The following is a 20587-nucleotide window of genomic DNA, read 5'->3' on the forward strand; positions in this document are numbered from 1 at the left end:
CTTTTACAATGGTTTCTGCAGTTTCTCTTCGCTATTCCTAATCAGTATTGTATCATCTGAAAACATCATCAATTCCACATTCTATCCAAAGTTCCGTTTTTTTTTTTATCACTGAACTTTGCACAGAAATCTAGTGCCCTTTCTCTTCATGCTTATATCACTCCATCTTGTAAACATTTAATTGTTCCTAACAACTTTATTGCATATATCCTCATCACCCTCCATATTATCTCTATCAGTTCTGCCATAAACACTATTACTTCAATTTATGCCAGACCACACAAAACTTTTCTTTTACTTTTGAACTTCTCTCATACGTATCCCTAAACATTACTTTCGAAAATAATCAGATAGTGACATCGTCTCAAGCAAGAAAAACAGTTAAAAAACAGATTTATTAAGTGGTAAAGATCTGTCATTGTGATATCCTCTTCCTTTAGACACTTGGTCATGGGTAGAGACTGTATAGTACATTGCAAAAATGATTTAAGTATTTTAAGGGATAAACGTCAAATACGTTCCAGACCACCAGACATTTTTTATTCTTTTTTTTTCAGTTTGATCTCCTAGGGCATCCATGGAAACGTGCTTAAGCGCACGTGAGTTCCCGGTATATGGGTAGTAGTTTCATCATTCCGTGACGCTGCCAATAAGCTGCAAAACCGCGAAAATGTCATAAAAAGAAACATTTTCTTATTAGTCACTCTTCTTATCTCGCCTGAAGCATCACTGGAGTTACCACTTCGGCCTTTTGTATTTTAAACTAATATAAAGTGCACAATTTTAATCCCACAGTAAATATACTATATATTTAGGCCGCTTATCGGTAAGGCATTAAACAAGGAAGTGTTGCAACGGAATATGGAAATACCTTGATTCATTGTTGCATCATATATAATTTTGTTTGTTCCTAATATTTTTTTCATTACTTATTCTTATTTTACTTCTTAATATTAGTTTAAAGCAAATTATTTTTACTTTCAACTAATGTTGTTCCTTTACAAAAAAGAACTGCAAATATTGTAAATATTATCATAAAATAGTACATCAATACCACGAAAGTTAATCGTGCTGGATCCGACTGGCATTCACTAGCTCCTATTTAGCTGTCGTGTCAGACTCGACTCCAGCCTGTACCGTAAACTCGTAGTCGGTAGTAGTGTCTGTCTGAGAGTGTACAACGCATCACCTACGATTTGATGTCTCCACCGAAACCCGTCTTAGACATGGGACCAGAATTCTATAAGTACTTAATATTGATTTTTCTTGGTTATAGTCTTATGTCTCTTCAGATAAAAAGTGTTTGTGAAGCTTTAGTGGATAAGATATTTTCGTAAAAGAAGCCCAGTTTTCATGCGAGCGAAATTCATTGTTAGAATGGTACCGGCTTAGACATTCATTCTTCAATATGCTTTGGAAAACGTGAAACGTTTGAATCTCCACTCATGAGGAGAAAACCTCATTTAGTAGAGACAGATTTAGTTTGAAATTATTATTATTATTTTACGTAACGCGAAGTAATAAACACTCCAAAATGACCACACCCATGGGTCATTTAACGCTGATCATAAATTTTTGAAAATAAGAATAATTTATTATATATATATACTGATGTAGACAAAACAATATGTTCTAGGTAAAGTATTGTTTCACTTCCAGAAATTTAAAGAGCGTGGTAAGCCGGTAGCAATTTATATACATTAACAATTTCATGTATATATGCAATTAGAAAAGATAAAAATGATATAAGAGGAAACCATTCACATTAAGAGAGTCGCTGAAAAGATTATAAGAGTTACATCCGTTCACATCACTTTTTGGTCACCTGGATTCCCGACCTGAAAGCAAGGGAGGCACCGTGAGTAAATGACGTCATAGACTCATGTCACTTTACCCCTTTCAGTCGTTTGATCGAATACGAACCATTAATCTTGGGATGATGTGAGACGCCAGGAGTTGACAGGTATTTGAATTGTCTCTTTACTCTTTACTGATTGATGACATGTTCGTTTAAGTTGGAGAAGGGTGAAAGCATTATGTGTATAGCAATATTGTCGTAATATCGTATTTTAAGTAGGAGGGTAATCTCGTGTCTTGGGTAGGCCTTAACCTGGCCATTGTTTACCGAAATAGCCCAGGGTAAATAAAAATCAATGAATTTGTTGGTTGCCAGGTAGCCGCTTAGATCTTAGAGCATCCTGATATGGAGGAAACATTTTGGTAAATAAGGGTATCCCATGGCCAAGTACACGAGTACTTCATTTACTGATACCTTTAGGTAGTAGCCTAGGTACTACTAGGTAGGTATACCTAGTAGCGAAGGAAACGTGTACATTTAATTATCACAGTACCTACTACTACTAGGTACCGGTAAGATGTGCTCCATTTCCGGTCAGTGATCTTTTTAGCGATGCAGCTCTAAGGTCGTTCATCAGCAGGAAGTTGCGTCTAGCCTGGATTACCTACGCCAGATTGTTTACGTAGTTTATTTAACAACGAAAGGCCTGTGGTGGGGTAGGCATGCTTAATTCAGCTCCTTTCAGACATAGTTAGCATCAACCCACCCGCTACCAAAGGACCTGACACTTCAGGTCGTACTAGATACCTATACATGGTAAATATTTTGTACTAAACTACACAGTCACTACCTAGGTAGTATTCGTCTAAAACTGATGAATAGGTGTAGAGTATTTGATGTTATTTTAAGGAATCTTACATGAGCTTAATACCTCTCCATCTAATGATAACCTAGGTATCCTTAATTAAATTAGCCTGCTACAAACTCTGTGTACATGTGATGATAGGGCTACCCCTTGTTGGAAGCTTGTGTTTTAGGGGTGGGAAGAAAAAACAGAAAGAATGTAAAGCAAGGATATGCTGTAAGCTAACCTAACCTGTGATTCCGTGTGGTACCTTCATAGGTAGCATGCTATGCTTAAAACTAAAGTTTTTCATTCTCATTTGCTTCATTGCCCCCCCCCCCCCCCCCCCCCCCATTGTTAGATACTGGGCTGCCAATGGTAATGAGGCCTGAATATGAAATTTGTCAGGATTAAAAAAAAATAATTTAGAAAAACCACATATCACCAGTTTTATAATGAAATGTTATGCTGGAGAGTTTTAAATATCGTATAACTTACCCTCCCCTTTATAGGCTATGTACTCATTGTTTAGGCTTGGGAATGAAAAAAATAGTAAAATTGATACACACAATTTGATCAAAGAATAATGGATCAAACCTGAAATGAAAGTCATGCTGCCACCATTATGCAAGTGCTCTAGGGCTGATAATGCTCAAAAGAATGATCAGTTCTGTGTTAGGCTAGGTTAAAAAAAAAAAATCTTCACAAGATGTATTAAAAAGAGTGGAAGGAAAGAGCATTTGGTACAGTTGAAAAGATTAATAGGGTAAAAAACCGCATGGTACAGGGGTGGACCGTGTACGATCAATGTGTACAACCCCAAAAAAAGTACATTATAACGCGTCCTGATATTGGAGATGGACATCAGACGCGACTTGTTGTTGGTGAGAAACAGAGCTAAAGACCTCTACTCCGGTGTCAGGACGCGTAATAATGTACTTTTCTTGGGGTTGTACACATTGATCGTACATGGTCCACCCCTGTACCATGCTGTTTTTTACCCTAACTGTGCATGGCATTACAATGTAGATAAAAGCGCCTCAGCGGCATGGTTGGTATGGTATTAGCGTTCCACCTCAGTGGTCGCTGGTTCGATTCTCGGCCATTCCATTGAGGAGTGAGAGATGTGTATTTCTGATAATCGGAGTTCACTCTCGATGTGGTTCGGAAGTCACGTAAAGCCGTTGGTCCAGTTGCTGAATAGTAACCACTGGTTCCATGCAACGTAAAAGCACCATACAAACAAACAAATAAACTATGTAGATAAGATAACCTAAGAATTACTATTTTAAACTCCAGCCAATCCATATCAATGCTATGCGCAATTTCAGAGGGATATTTTGCGTGTTAGAAGGTTATTGGCTGTTGCATTTTTAAAACCCATTTAAGGTGTAGGCTAAGTTATGCGTAGTAGCTAAAGAATTTAGTTTACTTTTGGGGTAGCATAGCACTCATGTCATTAACAAAGAATACAAAGGATAATATACATATAAGATTATTAGTAGTCAAAATTTAAAATGTGAACCCTATTTTATATGTTTTTTATTTTAAAATGTGAGCCATATTTTCTGTTTTTTTTGTGATTGTAATGAGTTTTATGTATTCTCATTGGAAATTAAAAAGCTAGTTTCTGATTTAACCCATCCTTGGTGGGGTATTGGTTTATCTATGAATATACCACAATTAAAGTTTAAATCTTGCAGTTCATAAAAAGTCCTTATAAAATATAGCCTGCATTTTTTATCAAGTGAATTAAACTGGCATAGCCTCTAGGCTGCCTGACTTTAGTTCCTTGGATTCCCTTCAGTTTGGCCCCATCAACAGCTCATATGGGGGATATAAAAAGATAGACCTTTGTCTCTGGACCCCAATTAACCTTTTGCATCTCAGCCAAACTGTGCATAGCTTTTCATAAAATAGCATCGAAAGCTCTCCATTCACGATCTTGTCTGACAAAAGTACAACTCATAGGTAGGGTCCATTGGCTCAATTTAAGAGTCCCTGGTGCATTGATATCCACGATTACTACCCTTGGAGGGAGACTATTGCTGGGAAGTCCACATGGTGCAGGTATTTTAAACAAGAGATAAATAAGAACCCTTATACCTTATACACATATCTTTTCTACAAGTAGAACACTTATGTACACAACAACATAAATTTTTTTGGCATTTTTTAATATTTCACTGAGATTAGCTATCTTAAACCTTGTCTAACCAAGGGGATGTCACAATGATTACACCCCCAAAGATTTTATGCTTTGCACAAAAATTTCTATAAAACACCTTTATTGTCCTATGTGTGGAAGTTGAATAATTTTTTTAATATCTTTACAAAGAGTAGATTTCTGGGAAACAATGGATTTATTATATAAGATCAGTGGGGAAGATAGAAAACATGTATGTACAGTCTCATAACACTAAATAGTGTAGTTTTCTTGGATTGTCTTGTACATATTCCCATCTTCCCACAGATACATAAATGATATCACTAATTTTACTGGCTTCACTGACCATTCTGTAAAGTCTAATTATCATCGTTGGATAACTGCATGTAGACTTAATAGGAGGAAAATTTCTTCATTCCATCTGTCTCATATGCAGATTGTGTGTTTACCAGTATTAGTGTCTTCCAGTTTTGGTATGTGGGCCATGCTACACTGTATGAGAATACTACAATGATGTCTAGGTAAAAAGTATATAAGGGATATGATCAGATTAATCTTAAAAGGTCAGTTTGTGAACAACCAGGTCACTGAAGAAGATATAGCTAATTAAAAGAGTCTGAATTCAATACTCAAATGGATTTTTGAATAAAAAATAAGATTAAACAATTTATTCTAAATGCATTGTCAGTTATAGAAAGCATTCACAAAATGGCTTTAGTTTCATCTTTGCAAAAAAAAGAATATTTATTAAATGTTGAAAGGTTCTGGATGTTTATTATACTGTAGTAGCTCCCAGTTTGACACTCGAAGAATCCGATAAATTTCCCTTTTTAACCATTGTTGGTTATCAGTGAAGGTCACTATGCACGTAACTATTTACTCAACATGCCTAAAACTGTATCAGAGTCCTTTATGTCAGCAAGTTCTCTATTAGTACTGGGTATTAATGCTGATAAGCTGACTCTTTCTTCAGACAATGTCTATCATAAATGTGATTTCATGAGTTTCAGTTGGCTGAAGGATCGTTCTGCAGTGGTAGATGACATCATAATTGTGTCGTGAGTCACATAATGTTCATAATGGGTTATGTATTACTCAGAACGTGTTTTTTGACAGTTGTTTGCATGTCTTGCAGTGATCAAGGTTACACAAACACTGGACTTTCTATCAAAAATTGAGTAATCTAGTTAGAATTAGGCAATGTGTGTGTATAGTTTTACAGTATATATGTGCTTTCATAGAAATATGACAAAGTAACTAAGCACTGAATGCCATCATGCATGCATTACAATACGTCGCATTGGTAATGAAATAGACCAGATCAAATAATGTAATTTTGTAGGTAAATTTTTAGGTGGCTATTTAGAAAACTTTTATATAGTGTAATATAACAATTTTAGAAACCTGTTTCATTTCTGCATGTAAACTTGATCACAAATTTTTTTTTTTTTTTTTTTTTTTCTCTCCATTGAGCCATCAAAGTGGATCATTCTCCTTACTTTTTCTGTTTCTTATTGCCTGTATGGTTTTGCCATACTTTTTCTCTACTATCTCTTTATTCCCTCTACTATCATTGGTAACTACCTATTTTTGCCATTGAACTGTGCTAAGATAGTAAATTGTAATAATTTGGATGGATTATAAAGAAATACTTTGTGACAGTAACACCTACCCTGATTAGTTGGCAGTAGCAGGCACACAAAGATTGAATTTAGGTTGGGTGGGGGTGATATAAGGTTCAGTAAAGTAAAAGGTTGGGTGAATGAATAAAAAAGAAGTAAAGATTAAAGTAAAAGAGAGAAAAATGGGATAATTATTTTATTGTATTTTTTAAGTATTTTTATACAATTTGAAATACTGAAATGTAAAATTTACAGCTCTCTCTCTCTCTCTCTCTCTCTCTCTCTCTCTCTCTCTCTCTCTCTCTCTCTCTCTCAGGCACCTTTTTTTAGTATAATCCATTCTTACACTGCTGTCTTATCACTTCTTATATGGCTATCTTTTATGAGGTGATTAGCACATGATTCTGAAATTTGCTGTAGTGGAGATGATGTAGATATATGTGGCCACATTGCATTTAGACTGTGTAAACTTATTCTTATGAGGTAAATACTCTGTAGGGAAAAAGTTGTCATTTAAATTATCATATAGTCCGTCAGCAATGACTGGCTATAAAATTTGACTCGTGTAAAAAAGTTAAGCTGGATAAAATATGATCATAACTGTTATGCTGCAAGTTCATAATTTTCATCCGAAGTCACTGAGAGTGTGTGTTATGCATTTTTGTTTTTATTAGGCTGGATGAGTTACAATGTGGAGTTGCAAAAAAATACTTATAGGTGAATCTGTGTGAGGCATCCTTACAGTTTCCCTCACAAGACCTTGTTTGGTAGACATTAGTTTTTTTTTTTTTTTTTTTTTTTTTTTCAAAGAAATTTTAAGAGAATCTTTTCCAACTGTTATCTTATTTTTTTTTTTAATTTTTGCTTTACATTGCTCATTTCTCTTTCAGGAGACTTGCAGCTAGAATGGACATACCAGGATGTGTGTGTGGGCGGTCAGTCGGCTACTCTGCTTCCTTTGGAAGTTTGAGGTCAAATCCGGGATTTCCTGCAGAAGGAGAAGAAAGCAACTCTTCTTTGTCTGCTAGTCTCTTAACAAAAAATAAACCATTTCCAATTAGAGGTGAGTTTATGATTAGGAGAACTTTTTATGCTGTAATGAGGTTTCAAAAAAAAATTTTGGCTTTCATAGTGGAAGGTGCACAAGGCAGACAAGAGTAGACATGTTTTACATCTTTTATTTAAAAAAAAAAACAATTTAATAAATTCCCGTACTCAAGAATACATCAACAGAAATTTGATGATGCACACCTTATTAGTTAGTCATATGATGAGCTGAATTTTTCTTAAACTCTTCGTTACAAGAGTTACGGGCTCTTCAAGGAGGAAGGGCCTATGCCAACACAGAGCTAGCTTAATCTACTACATGCAAGAGTTGTGAAGAGGAATCAATAGCTAATTTCAACAAACCTGCATCTAAAATAAGAAAGAGAAACAGATCAAATGTGGCCCACAATTGTAACATGCAAAATGGAAGTGATGCTTTCTATGGAATGTCTGTCATTGATGAAATGGCATAAAGTCTTTTCAGGTGTCTATTCTTAAAATTGCAGTTGTAACTTACAGTTTGAATTCTTTCCATTAGCAATTTGAAAAAACTCATGGTGCAAAAATGATCAAGTAAATGGGAGTTCGTTTTGGAAATATTTACCATATGCTGTAAAAACTAGAGGTGAATGGAGCTTAGAAAGTACATATAAAGAAAATATACGTATAATGTTCAGGAAGTCATGAACGTACTTTTAAGTCTGTGTCAATTACCATAATTATGTGCTTTCTAAAGATTTATCCAGAAAGTTAGTTATGTGTAAAGCATTATGTATAGACCTATGCATTACATTGGGGACTCCATAAAAAGTTTTTGCCAGTCACACAAGTGTTGCTCTTGCAGGGATCATAGGAGTTTTATATTTCACATTAATCTCCTCTGGTTTATTTGGTGTAATAAACATTGAATACCTTCTTCATAGGTCCAAAGTGTAGTGCTTCTAGTAAGTGCTCCATAAGACCAAAGATAGTTAAGAGCCTATCAGAGAGGTTAAATTGTTAGATATGCTATGGAGGGGTAATTTGATTGAAAAAAAGAAAAGGACTTCTAGGACCCAGCAGCATATGGAATGCATTGTACATGGTGATTATGATAATCATTCAATTCCAATTCTTAAATAAGGGTTATACTGTAAAGTTTTTAATTTTCTATATGAGACATACCCAGTAATTATATAGCTCTGATCATATAATTATACTGGGTAAGTATTTACAAAACCTTATTTTATAAAAAATATAATTTTTGTCTATGAGACTTACCCAGTAATTATATGATTGGAGCTATATAATTACGTAGTACTGGTTAAGTATGTATATATAAAACCTTACTTTCTTATAAAAATGTCATGGTTAGTTTACAGCACATAATAATTAGTAATATACTAATGATAATTAGTGTTACCAAGTTGCTTGCTTACATGTTTACATATATATATATATATGAAAGTATCATAACTATGAAAAAAGCATGTGTGTGTTGAACATGGTTTTCATCATTGTCATTAGATATTGAGACTGTGGTAGATTTTAAGTTGTTTTCAATTTATTGTTATGAAATTCATTGTTTTTATTGCTTGGTAGTACTTACTGTTTTGAAATTTATTGTTTTTATTGCTTGGTAGTATGCACTTATATATGCGTATGTGTACTCTATTCAATGATTTGTATACATCTACAATTTTGTGAATAATGTTTGTGTTACTTGTAAGGTATAAGGGTGTGAGAACATCAAAATGGTTATGGTATTAAAGAGGGAAATTTTTGAAGCACCAGTACTCCTGACACTTGTGAATGGCAAGGGGAATTACACTTCGCATATTTTGTAAGGAAATGTATTGCCGTGTTTTTCCATGTTCCAGTAATTGGTATTTTATTCTTTCAGGGGAAAGAGCCAACTTTGTCAATACTCCTCATGTTATTGTGATGGTGGGTTTACCTGCAAGAGGGAAGACCTACATGGCCAAAAAACTTACTAGATATCTCAACTGGATTGGAATTAAAACAAAAGGTGAGATGACATTTTTTTATAATGCCTTGTAACTAATAAAGTAATACCTCAGACTTGGAACTTAATCTGTTCCAGAAGGCTGTTCGAAATATGAAACAAATACTATCCCCTTAAGAGGTAAAGGGAATCAGGATAATTCATTCCAGCCATCCCAAAAAGTCTCCCTTTTCACATTTTTTCTATTATTAATGTATCAGAAAATTAGAGTGTAAAGTAATAAAACAGTATGTTATATGAAATAGATTTAAAAATAAGATGTTTCTGTGATGATTTACAAACTGTTTGGTGAAAATGGCGCACGGCCAGCTGGGGGAGGGAGCGAGGAGAGACCGGAACCTTTTGTGGAAAATAGCCACAGTAGGCAAACGAAAATAAAATCAAATTTATTCTTATTGTAAAAGGATAATCAAAGGAATCAATAGTGTGTGTATCTGATTGTGTCAGAGAGAGAGAGAGAGAGAGAGAGAGAGAGAGAGAGAGAGAGAGAGAGAGAGAGAGAGAGAGAGTAATCAGTGTGTATGATTGTTGATGTGTTTACACTTTGAATTTAGTGCACAATAGAGTTTAATTATGCCACAATACATCAACTTACTGTTGGCTGAATTTAAAATAAACATGAGGATTTTGCAAACAAATAAGTACTAATAAGTAAAGAATGCAAGAAAAGGAAAAAGAGATTAAATAACTTCTCACAAGGAAGTCGTTTAAACAAACAATTGAAAGCATGCAGAAGCTGAACATGGCGCCAGTGTGTCAATTATGTAGCTGAGTTACTTTTACAGTATTAAAAATCGTAAAAAGCAATTGTCACTAAGTAGGTGTTTTACTGCAATAGAAAGAAGTGATTTGGGCAAATCAAGTGTAAGCGAAAGAAGAAACGGGTTAATAATAATCCCAGCTCAGCTGATAGGTCCGTAGGAAGCAGACCCCCCTTCTTCCATCTCCTCTCCCCTCTATCGTCTCACTCAGTGCACTGAACACTGGCTCGATTAAGGTTTTTTTTTAATTTATTTATTTATTTTATTTATTACTGTATCTATTTATTTATTTTATTATTGTATCTACTGCATTTGATTGTTTTATCATGTTTTATTATGTTAAATTCATTGTGAAATAACATTTTATTTTTTATTTACATATTATAGTAAAGATTTTACTGTCTCTTCATTTCTCCTCAACAATACCACAACGCACGATAACTTCAAATCATTCATTCTTTATTCCTCAGAAATATAAACACTCCCTTCCTCTATCTCAAGTTAGCTGTGCATCACCGCATTGACAAATGATTTTTGTTAATCGTTTATGCTAAATGTTATTGTGAAAAGCTTTGTTCTTTCATTTACTATTTTATTGAATATGATTCAACTATACCATCTCGCTCGGTGCATTGAACACTGGTTCAATTATGAATTTTTTTTATTGTTTCTGTATTGTATTTGATTGTTGTCATATTTTATCATTGTTAAATTTATCATGAAATTCCCTTTTTTATGTGAATTGTTATTGCTTTTGCATCCATACAGTAATAGTTTTAGCTCTCTTTTCTTCTCTCAACATATCAACGCTCCCTCGTTCAGTCTCAAGTCAGCTGCGTGTGTCGTCACCCCAGTATCATACGATTTTGTTCATCTTTTATGCTAAGTTTTATACTGAAATGCTTTATTCTTTTAGGGAGTCCCCCGTTATCAGCAGACTCAGTTAATGGCAATCCGGTTTTATGGAGCTTGTGTAACCCCATGGAATCTGTTATTTATGGCGCTATAAGGTGTCAATAAAGTTATGATGCCATAAAATACCTTAAGGAGGTGCCATTAACTGGTTATCTGCACCATTGACACGATATTGGTGCCATAAGTGCCACAAATGACCAAGGTTCGATTAATAGTGGTTTTCGCTTATCAGCACCCTACCAAGAACAGAACCCCGCCAATAACCAGGGACTGCCTGTATTTATTTTGTTGAATATGATTAAACTATATTTTCACATAAGTGACTTACCAAACAATTACATTAGCTGTACACTTTCTTACCTGGCAGTCAAAAATTAAAATTCCTGGTGGCGGTAGCAGCGCTGCCTTTGTTTGTGTAGTTGATACAGATCCCGCCCGCTTTCGGGAATACTTGGTACTATTGAGCTTAAGACTTCAATTCGTTTTCTGCCGGCCACGGGGTAACACCAGTGGTTTGTTGTTGCAGTCGACTTTTGTCGCCATGGTGGATTTTTTCTTTTTGGTGATGTACAATTTCTTGGTTGGTTTTTTTTGCTTCATCAGTTAGCTGCCTAGTTATTAACATGTTATTACGAATATGTCTGATGCTAGTTCTTCTTCAGTTAGGTTTTGCAGCAGTGGCTGCAAAACTAGATTAGCTAAAGTATGTTACGATCCGCACTCCAAATGTATTAAATGTAGGGGTCAGTGCTGTAGCAAGGAATTAACTTGTGATGAGTGCCGTAGTTTAGATGAACAAGGTTGGAAGACTTTTGATAGGAAAAAGAAAGCAGCTCTTAGAGCGGGTAGTAAAACTAGAGTAGAGACAACTCCCGTGCCTTTATAGGCAAACAAACCGTCACTTTATTCTCCACTTTTATTGAATATTTCACCTATTGATAGTCCTCCAACTTCAGTACCAATTACTCCAGACCAGGTATCCCATGTTTCCGATCCCAACACCATTTCCTTGTTATAGTCTAAGATGGACAAGAAATTTGAGTTCTTGGCAAAATCCGTTATGGATTTGGGTATGTCGTTTCGTGCGTTCATAGAGAAGTCAAGTGAAAAGGCCACTATTAGGCCAAGTGTCAGTGTCGTGTCCGAGGAGGCGGCTGTCCATTCCCCCTGTTCTCCTAGACGAAGGTCCCTGTCCCGCTCCCCAGCTCCCGGGAGAAGACATACTGGAGGTCGAAGGGAGACTGATGGAGTTTGCCCACGGTCAGTCGCTGACTCTGTTGACGTAGTCGACTCACGAGTGCCCAGGAAACGCCGCTGGAAAGGCGTAGATATCAGTGATGTGCAGTTGTCGTCTGACTCGGAAGTGCTGTCGCCTGTGTCGAGGCAAAAAGTGTGGAGTGATTTAGTGTCGTGTCCTTTGAAGAGACATGCCCAGCGTACAAGAGGGATGTCGCCGCCTGTTAAGAAATCCAAGGAGCACTGGAGTCCACAAACTTCCTGCAGTTTCGCGCCGGACCAGTTTTTCCGGGAAGATCGTCAGTCCTCTTTGGATGGAGTCAGACGCTCTCGTGCGTTACGGCGCTCGCGCTTGGGAGACTGACTCGCCTCGTTGTGTATTGATAGGAGTTTTGACTCATTCACCTCATTCGTCTCGAGCTGTTTCGACTCGTTCGCCTCATTCGCCTCATACGTCTTGTGTTGTTTCAACTCCCAGTCGTTCATTTTCGAAGAAGAGCCGTACGACAGCCACGACTTCGTCTTCGCCTAAGGATGATTCGAAGGCCAAACCCTTGCTAGAGGGTTCCGCTTTGGGTCCCTTTAAACATCAACTTCAAGAATTGATGGTCTTTTTGAAGAAGACGACGAGCCAGACGGAAGAGGAAAACGGGGTATCGGCCATCCTGTTGGAAGAGGAAACTCAAGACCAGGATTCGAAGCCCTCTTCTGCTTATTCTAGTCTGTTAAGGTTTCTTTTACAGACTTATCTGGACTTTTTTGAACCAGCTTCGCCTTCTTCACCTCCATTGATGTTTGTGAAGGATAGGAGATCAGCGCCTTAGGGGTTATCGAAACTAGTTCTTTCTCAGTCCTCGAAGAAAGCACTGAAGGAAGTAGAAGTGGCTTGCTAAGAAGAGGGAGTCAGGCAAGGCTTCATTCGCCTTCCCTCCGTCGAAGCTGCAGAATAAAACCTACAGGTTTTATGCGATAGGAGAAGTTCCTTCTTTGGGAGTTTCTGCCTCCTCCCAAGGAGACTTCTCCGGTCTTGTGAACTCTCACAGAAGAGCAGCGTTCTCGGCTGCGAAAGTGGTGTTCTCTTCTCCCGAGTTAGATCACCTGGTGAAGAACTTATACAAGTTGATCGAAGTCTTAAGTTTTCTGGATTGGATTATTGCAGCATTAGCCAGGAAAATTGAAGATTGCCAGTCTCTAGATGAGGATTTTTCTGCCGACTGGCTCTATGTGTTGTCCTGTGCGGACAGGGCAGTGAGAGACGGTTCAGGGGAATGGGAAATTGGCCGCCCTATTCACGATGGGAGTACTAAAGAAGAGAGAATGGTGGTTCTCCCCCCTGAGTAAATCTCACCTGTTTCCAGAAGAAACCATCAAGCATGTGCTGTCAGACCTCGAGAAAAAGTCCACCAATGATCTTTTTCAGTCAGCAAGAGGACCTAAGGAACCTCCAGCGACAGGAGCCAAAGCTTCTCCTCTACAAAAGCATCCCTTTCGAGGAGGTAAGTCGAGGTGGCAGCAGACCAAGAACTAATCTACGAACCACCTCCAAGTCTACCAAGAAACCTTCCTTTAAGACAGAGAGATGATCAGAAGGTCCTTCACACACCCGTGGGGGCAAGACTCCATGACTACTGGGAGGAATTGAGTCGAAGAGGAGCAAAACAGTGGGTAATTCAGGTGCTTCGAGAGGGATATGTGATCCCTTTTACGCAGGATCCACCACTGTCCAATACACCTGTCTGTTTGACAGCATACTAGACAGGGTCAGCAAGAGCTTTGGCTTTAACCAAAGAAGTAGAAGAGCTTATCAACAAAGAGGCCATAGAGGGGGTAACAGACACAAACTCCCCAGGGTTTTACAACAGGCTCTTCGTAGTCCCCAAGGCATCAGGGGGATGGAGACCTGTGTTGGAAGTAAGCGCTCTGAACCTCTTCGTCCGGAAGACGAAATTCTGAATGGAAACCAGTCGATCGGTAATGTCAGCCATCCAACCGAGCGATTGGATGGTATCTCTCGACATGAAGGATGCATACTTCCATGTCCCCATCCATCAGAACTCCAGGAAGTTCCTGAGATTCGTCTTCAAGAAGAGAGTCTTCCAGTTCAGAGCCCTCTGCTTCGGTCTGTCAACCGCCCCTCAAGTATTTACTCGGATTCTCGCTCCTCTGGGAAAGTGGCTGCATTTGATGGGGATCAACACAGCTTTTTACTTAGACGACTGGCTCCTGAGAGCCAGATCCAGTCGTCAGTGTGTGAAGAACTTGGAGAAGATGCTTACTTTGACACAACAATTGGGTATCATAGTAAACACGGAGAAGTCCCAATTGATTTCAACTCAGAGGATTCTCTATTTAGGGACGATACTAGACACTCTAGCTTTTCCGGTTTTTCTCTCCCCGAAGAGGATAGAGTCCTGCCTGTCGAAAGTCCAGCAATTTCTGGTTCGCCCGTCCTGCTCAGTGTTCGAATGGATGAGCCTACTCGGGACCCTGGCTTCAGTGGAGAGTTTAGTCAGGTTAGGACGCCTACACATGAGGCTGCTTCAGTTCTTCCTGAAAGAAAATTGGTCTCGGAAGACACAGTCTGACTCACTAGTTTTCCCCCTGACGGAAGTGATAAAGATGGATCTTCATTGGTGGCATTCGAGGGAAAGATTACAAGAAGGAATCTCCCTAGTTGTGTCGAACCCCGACCTGCAGTTCTTCTCAGACGCCTCAGACGTCGGATGGGGAGCCCTCCTAGGAGACAAGAGAGTATCAGGTCTGTGGACAGAACGAGAAAAGACCTTGCACATCAATGGAAAGGAATTGAAGGCCATCCTCTTAGGGGCTACAAGCGTTCGACCACTTAGTCACTGGAAGAAACGTAGCGGTCTACTCAGACAACACCACAGCGTTGTCATATGTATGGAAGCAGGGAGGGACCCACTCGTTCTCTCTCAATAAGATAGCCGAAGTTCTCCTCACCTGGACGAACGAGAAGAGGATCACCCTTTTTCCAAGATTCGTGCAAGGGAGAATGAATGTACTTGCAGACGAACTGAATCGGGTAAATCAGGTGTTACCAACAGAATGGACTCTGAACGAGAGTGTGTCAGAACCTCTGGAAGCTTTGGGGAAGACCATCGATAGATCTGTTCGCCACATCGAGGAACAATCGCCTTCCCATTTTCTGTTCTCCGATTCCAGAACCACTAGCGTGGAGAACAGATGCAATGCTGCTAGATTGGACAGGACTGGATGTTTACGCTTTTCCTCCCTTCGGGATGATAAGAGAGGTCTTAAACAAGCTTCAATCACACCAGAATGTGACAATGACCCAAGTAGCGCCATTCTGGCCCAGGAAAGAATGGTTCCTGGACCTTCTCAATCTGCTTGTGGATTTTCCCAGACTACTTCCACAAAATCCATCGCTTCTCAGACAACCCAATTTCAGCCGATATCACCAAGGGTTGTCCGCTCTGGCCCTGACAGGATTCAGACTGTCAGAAACCTGGTCAGAGCAAAAGGGTTTTTGCAAAGGCGTCAGAAGCTATTGCTAGCTGCAGAAGAAGCTCTTCTGCCCAGCTCTACCAGTCCAAGTGGAGAGTCTTTATGTCATGGTGCAGACGACATAGCATCTCTTCTTCTGAGACATCTATAACAGAAATTGTGGAATTTTTTGTTATTTCTGAGGGACACCAAGAAGTTGGCCACTTCAATTATTAAAGGATATAGGGCCATGCTTTCATTGGTTTTCAAGCATAGAGGCCTCGACATTTCGTTAAATCAGGACATCAGTGACCTGATCAGATCCTTTAGTTCCTCCAAGATTTTCAAGCCTGAAGAAGTGGAATGGAACTTAGATGTAGTTTGTGGCTCAACGGCCCCCAATTCGAACCGTTGAATTCTGCAACCTTGAGGGATGTAACTAGGAAGACACTATTCTTAGTCACCTTAGCCACAGCGGGAAGAGTAAGCGAGTTGCAGGCGATGAGTAAGGAAGTAGGTTTCGCCCAGGGCAATGCAGTTTGCTCTTATGTAACAGACTTTCTTGCTAAAAATGAGGATCCTTCGAATCCTTTGCCCCGTTCTTTCAAGATAAAGAACCTAACGGACTTAATCGGGTCGAAAGATGAGGAATGTACATTGTGTCCGGTCAGAGCCATCAGTCACTACCCGACTAGGACAGAAACTGTGAGAGGAGAGGAGAGCCGACTCTGGTGCTCGGTGAAAGACCCGTCTTGGCCTCTGTCAAAGAATGCAATGTCCTTTTTCCTGAGGAGTTTGATCCGAGAAGCGCATGCCCAAACACAGGAACATGCTCTTAGGGTGCTGAAAGTGAAGACGCATGAGATTCGTGCAGTAGCAACATCTTTGGCTGTCAGACAGAATATGTCTCTATCCTCCATTATGCAAACTACATTCTGGAGGTCGAAATCGGTGTTTGCATCCCACTATTTGAAGGAGGTAGAAACTACTTACGAAAACTGTTTTAGATTGGGACCGTTGTCAGTAGCGGGAATGGTGTTGGGAGAGGAACCATAGGGGGACCCGGTTTTTTCCCTCTACTATCTCCTTACCTTGAATATGAGGTTTTTTGAGTTTGTGGGAAGCCTGGGGGTAAATGTACCTGAAGTACCCACCAGTTCTTATATCTGGTTAAGGGTACCATATGGTTTTTAGTGTAGGCGATGGTTTTGTATGGTTTTTATCTGGTCTTTTCGCCCAGGGCAAGGGCAAATTATTGTTGTTTTTGTCAATCATCGGTGCACTTCCATGATTGCAAAAATCCCACCATTAGTAGGGATGACCCTGGCCTTTACTGCCACGTCTCCTACGTGTGATGAGAGCGCCGACCAGAGGCAGTATCTACCTGTAGCTGTTCTCTCACAAGGTAAGGTACTGCAGACATTATATATAATGTGAGCACATGACTGTTGTTTTTGTTCATAAAGCTGTCCATATACCCACCTTCCGGGTAATGTGGAGTCAGCTAATGTAATTGTTTGGTAAGTCACTTATGTGAAAATGGTATTTTAATGATAAAATAAGGTTTCACATATACTTACCAAACAATTACATAATCAGAGCCCTCCCTCCTCCCCACAGATGGACGTTGTGGCTCAATGAATTGAAGTCTTAAGCTCAGTAGTACCAGGTATTCCCAAAAGTGGGCGGGATCTGTATCACCTACACAAACAATGGCAGTGCTGCTACCGCCGCCAGGAATTTGAATTTTCGACTGCCAGGTAAGAAAGGGTACAGCTAATGTAATTGTTTGGTAAGTATATGTGAAACCTTATTTTATCATTAAAATATATTGTAAATGAAAAACAAGTTAATACAGTTTTTCTTGTAGGACGCAGTAAGCCGTCGAATATAAGTACGTATAACAAGATAATCTGTCAGTTAGAAGTACATACGAGCATTTGTTCGATGTACGATACAACATTTTCTCAAAAATTTCCTTTGGAAAAAGGCATGTTCAACATAAGAAACGTTTGACAAACGAGGTGCCACTGTACTTGCTAGTGGTGTTTGTATAATAATGAAGGACAGTTATTATCAAAGAAAAAGTTTTGAATTTTAAAAATTTTTTTTTTTTTATTGCGGGGAATTATTTTCAGTATTTATGACCTTTGATGTAAGGAACAAAACCTAGAAGTGTATATATTTAATGGAAATCCCATGTGAAGCCGAAGAACACTGGACGTACTCTATTGCATAGTTGGGGAGGATGCTTTTTGATTTAAGATGATGCCTGCTATAATTGAAGACTAGCAATTAATGTAAAGATACGTATAATTAATCTTACTTGAGAACAAGAGAAGTGTTTTGTGGCATTGTGAAAGTTTAATAATTTTCTTGGTGCAAATAACATTGTGGTCTTAGGTTTTATATTCCAATGTATGGAAGAAAACTTGTTAGAAATACTTTTGTATGGATGTATACTAAACACTGTTTTTACAAAAAACTTGCAATGATTTCATCCCTGTTTTTATACAGGATAAGTCTGTTTGTTTCCATCTCTAGTTATCTATACATCAAATAATGACAGGAAGACAGTTTCATAAATAGTATACTATGTATGAATTAGTATTATTATAAAGGATTAGTTTATTCAGGAATAATAGCTGTACGTATTAGTATGCAATACTATAACTTTGCTGTTGACACAGTACTTCAAACTAATGTTATAGGATTATCCATTAGCATTCTGATGTCCTCTGGAACTATGTACTAATATAAATTAATTCTGCTTTCAGTTTTCAACCTAGGTGAATATCGCCGACGGGCAACGCAAAAGTATAAAAATCACAATTTTTTCCGTAGTGACAATGAGGAAGCCATGGCCTTGAGGAATCGTTGTGCTATGGATGCCTTAGATGATGTATGTGATTGGCTTGATAATGGTGGAGAAGTTGCTGTAAGTATATCCTTACCTTAATGTTTAAACAGATAGTATATATTTTTCCTTATAGTATATATCAGGTTGTACATGGTATATATTTTTCCTTATAGTACACAGTATATAAGGTTGTACATAAGGGTTAGTGGATATTGTGTATGGCGTGATGAAACATGCTTGAAAATGTTACTGTTTCTGTCGCAGCCAAAACTAGAAAATATCCTTGTGATCACTCGAAAATTTGTTCATTATATTTCTCTCAAGTGTGAGAAATTTTTGCAACAATGTTGTATTTTAGTAGATAACACAAAAAAAATTGTTATATTTGGGTTAAGTTTTTAGAATCAGATTCGTACTTTTCCTTTACAAAATTTGTGCTTAAATCTAGCTTTTTCATTCAGTTTTCTAATGGCTGTTGTCCATTTATTTTGCATTAGGTCAATTACTGATTGTGATTTATTATAGTATTTGTGATTTTATTTTGAAATACTTTCTTTATTGGACATTTTTTCAATACATATATATTACTTAGAATGTTTTACATCATAGCATGACATAAAAGTTGTATATTTTTTTAAAGATTGATTGTAATTTTCATATTTCAGGTATTTGATGCCACAAATACAACTATGATGCGCCGTCGAATGATATTTGATATTATTGTTCAAAAAATGAACTATAAGTTGTTCTATGTAGAGTCAATATGTGATGACCCGTCAATTGTAGAGTCAAACATCCGTGTAAGTTTTTAAGTTTACGTTTTCTCTCTCTCTGCTTTTTCGTCTCTTCTCCCTCTCTCTCTCTCTCTTCTCTTCTCTCTCTTCTCTCTCGTCTCTCTCCTCATTCCGAAGTCTCTCGCTCTCTCTCTCTCTCTCTCTCTCTCTTCTCTCTCTTCTCCTCTCTCTCTCGTCTCTCTCTCTCTCTCTCTCTCTCTCTCTCTCTCTCTCAACTAAGAATTTTAAATTTATAAAAACATACCTTATCCATACACAGTATATCCATTATAATATTAAAACATTGAAGACTATTAAGCAATAATAGATATTTGTCTAATGATCATATTATAGACAAGTAGGCCATTGACTACCATGTTCTAAAGGATCCACAATAATATTATTGTTAAAAACTCGTAAAACTTTTTATAACTTTTGAACCCTTCTCTGGGTTCATCTTTAGTCCAAATGACTAATTGAACATAAAATGTACTGAAATAAACATATTGATATCCCTGGCTGCAATTCTGCTCGATCTCCATAGGGGTTGATGTAACATTGCAGGAGGTGCAGATTGGGCACCGTAACCAGACTCCCCTGGGGCAATGGTTACTTGGCCAAGGAGAGGCAAGGAAGGAGCAGCATCAGGAAAGAAAAAACAGAGCCTGTCCTAAAGTTGAAGTCTTTTATAAACATACTGTAATATAAAAATTAAGTTGGGCTTCATTGACATAAGACTTTTTGCCTTTGAATGACTCTCCCAAGCTGACAGCAGCTCCCTCAACCAAGCATTCACATCGTTGCTTTTAAAGATAATAGTATTAGCCTCTTCCCAATTGGGTCTATGGTCATCACTGAATACATGTGCTACTACTGCGCTGTTTTGTAAATGTAGCTCACATGCTCATTTATGTTCCCCTAAATGTGTATCTGGTCCTCGCCAATATATTTTTCTTTGCAATCCATACATGGTAGTTCATAAACACTTGGGACCATGGGATTTTCATCGTTGTTATTGTTTCTTATGAGGTTGCGTCTTATCGTATTATCATATTTGAACAAAATTTTAGTGTCCTGACTTGTTTACTTAA

At 38.0% G+C, this 20587-nt stretch overlaps 1 protein-coding gene across 3 annotated transcripts in view; it reads left to right on the plus strand.

The window, feature by feature from the left end:
• The first annotated feature begins 1090 nt into the window (after positions 1–1090).
• The window catches only part of LOC135216921 (6-phosphofructo-2-kinase/fructose-2,6-bisphosphatase-like), a 98243-nt gene continuing 78746 nt past the window's right edge, over positions 1091–20587 (plus strand). The window contains exons 1-5 of one of the 3 annotated variants that reach the window (XM_064252468.1): positions 1091–1246; positions 7322–7494; positions 9361–9486; positions 18641–18801; positions 19389–19523. In XM_064252468.1, the coding sequence (XP_064108538.1) occupies positions 1200–1246; positions 7322–7494; positions 9361–9486; positions 18641–18801; positions 19389–19523 (642 nt within the window). In that variant the 5' untranslated portion in view covers positions 1091–1199. Of the gene's footprint in view, positions 1247–1897; positions 1964–5848; positions 5868–7321; positions 7495–9360; positions 9487–18640; positions 18802–19388; positions 19524–20587 lie in introns of those variants that run through there. The other 2 variants (XM_064252469.1, XM_064252470.1) reach the window with 2 other exon arrangements.

The sequence above is a fragment of the Macrobrachium nipponense genome, chromosome 6, assembly GCF_015104395.2.
Source record: "Macrobrachium nipponense isolate FS-2020 chromosome 6, ASM1510439v2, whole genome shotgun sequence".
Taxonomy (NCBI): domain Eukaryota; kingdom Metazoa; phylum Arthropoda; class Malacostraca; order Decapoda; family Palaemonidae; genus Macrobrachium; species Macrobrachium nipponense.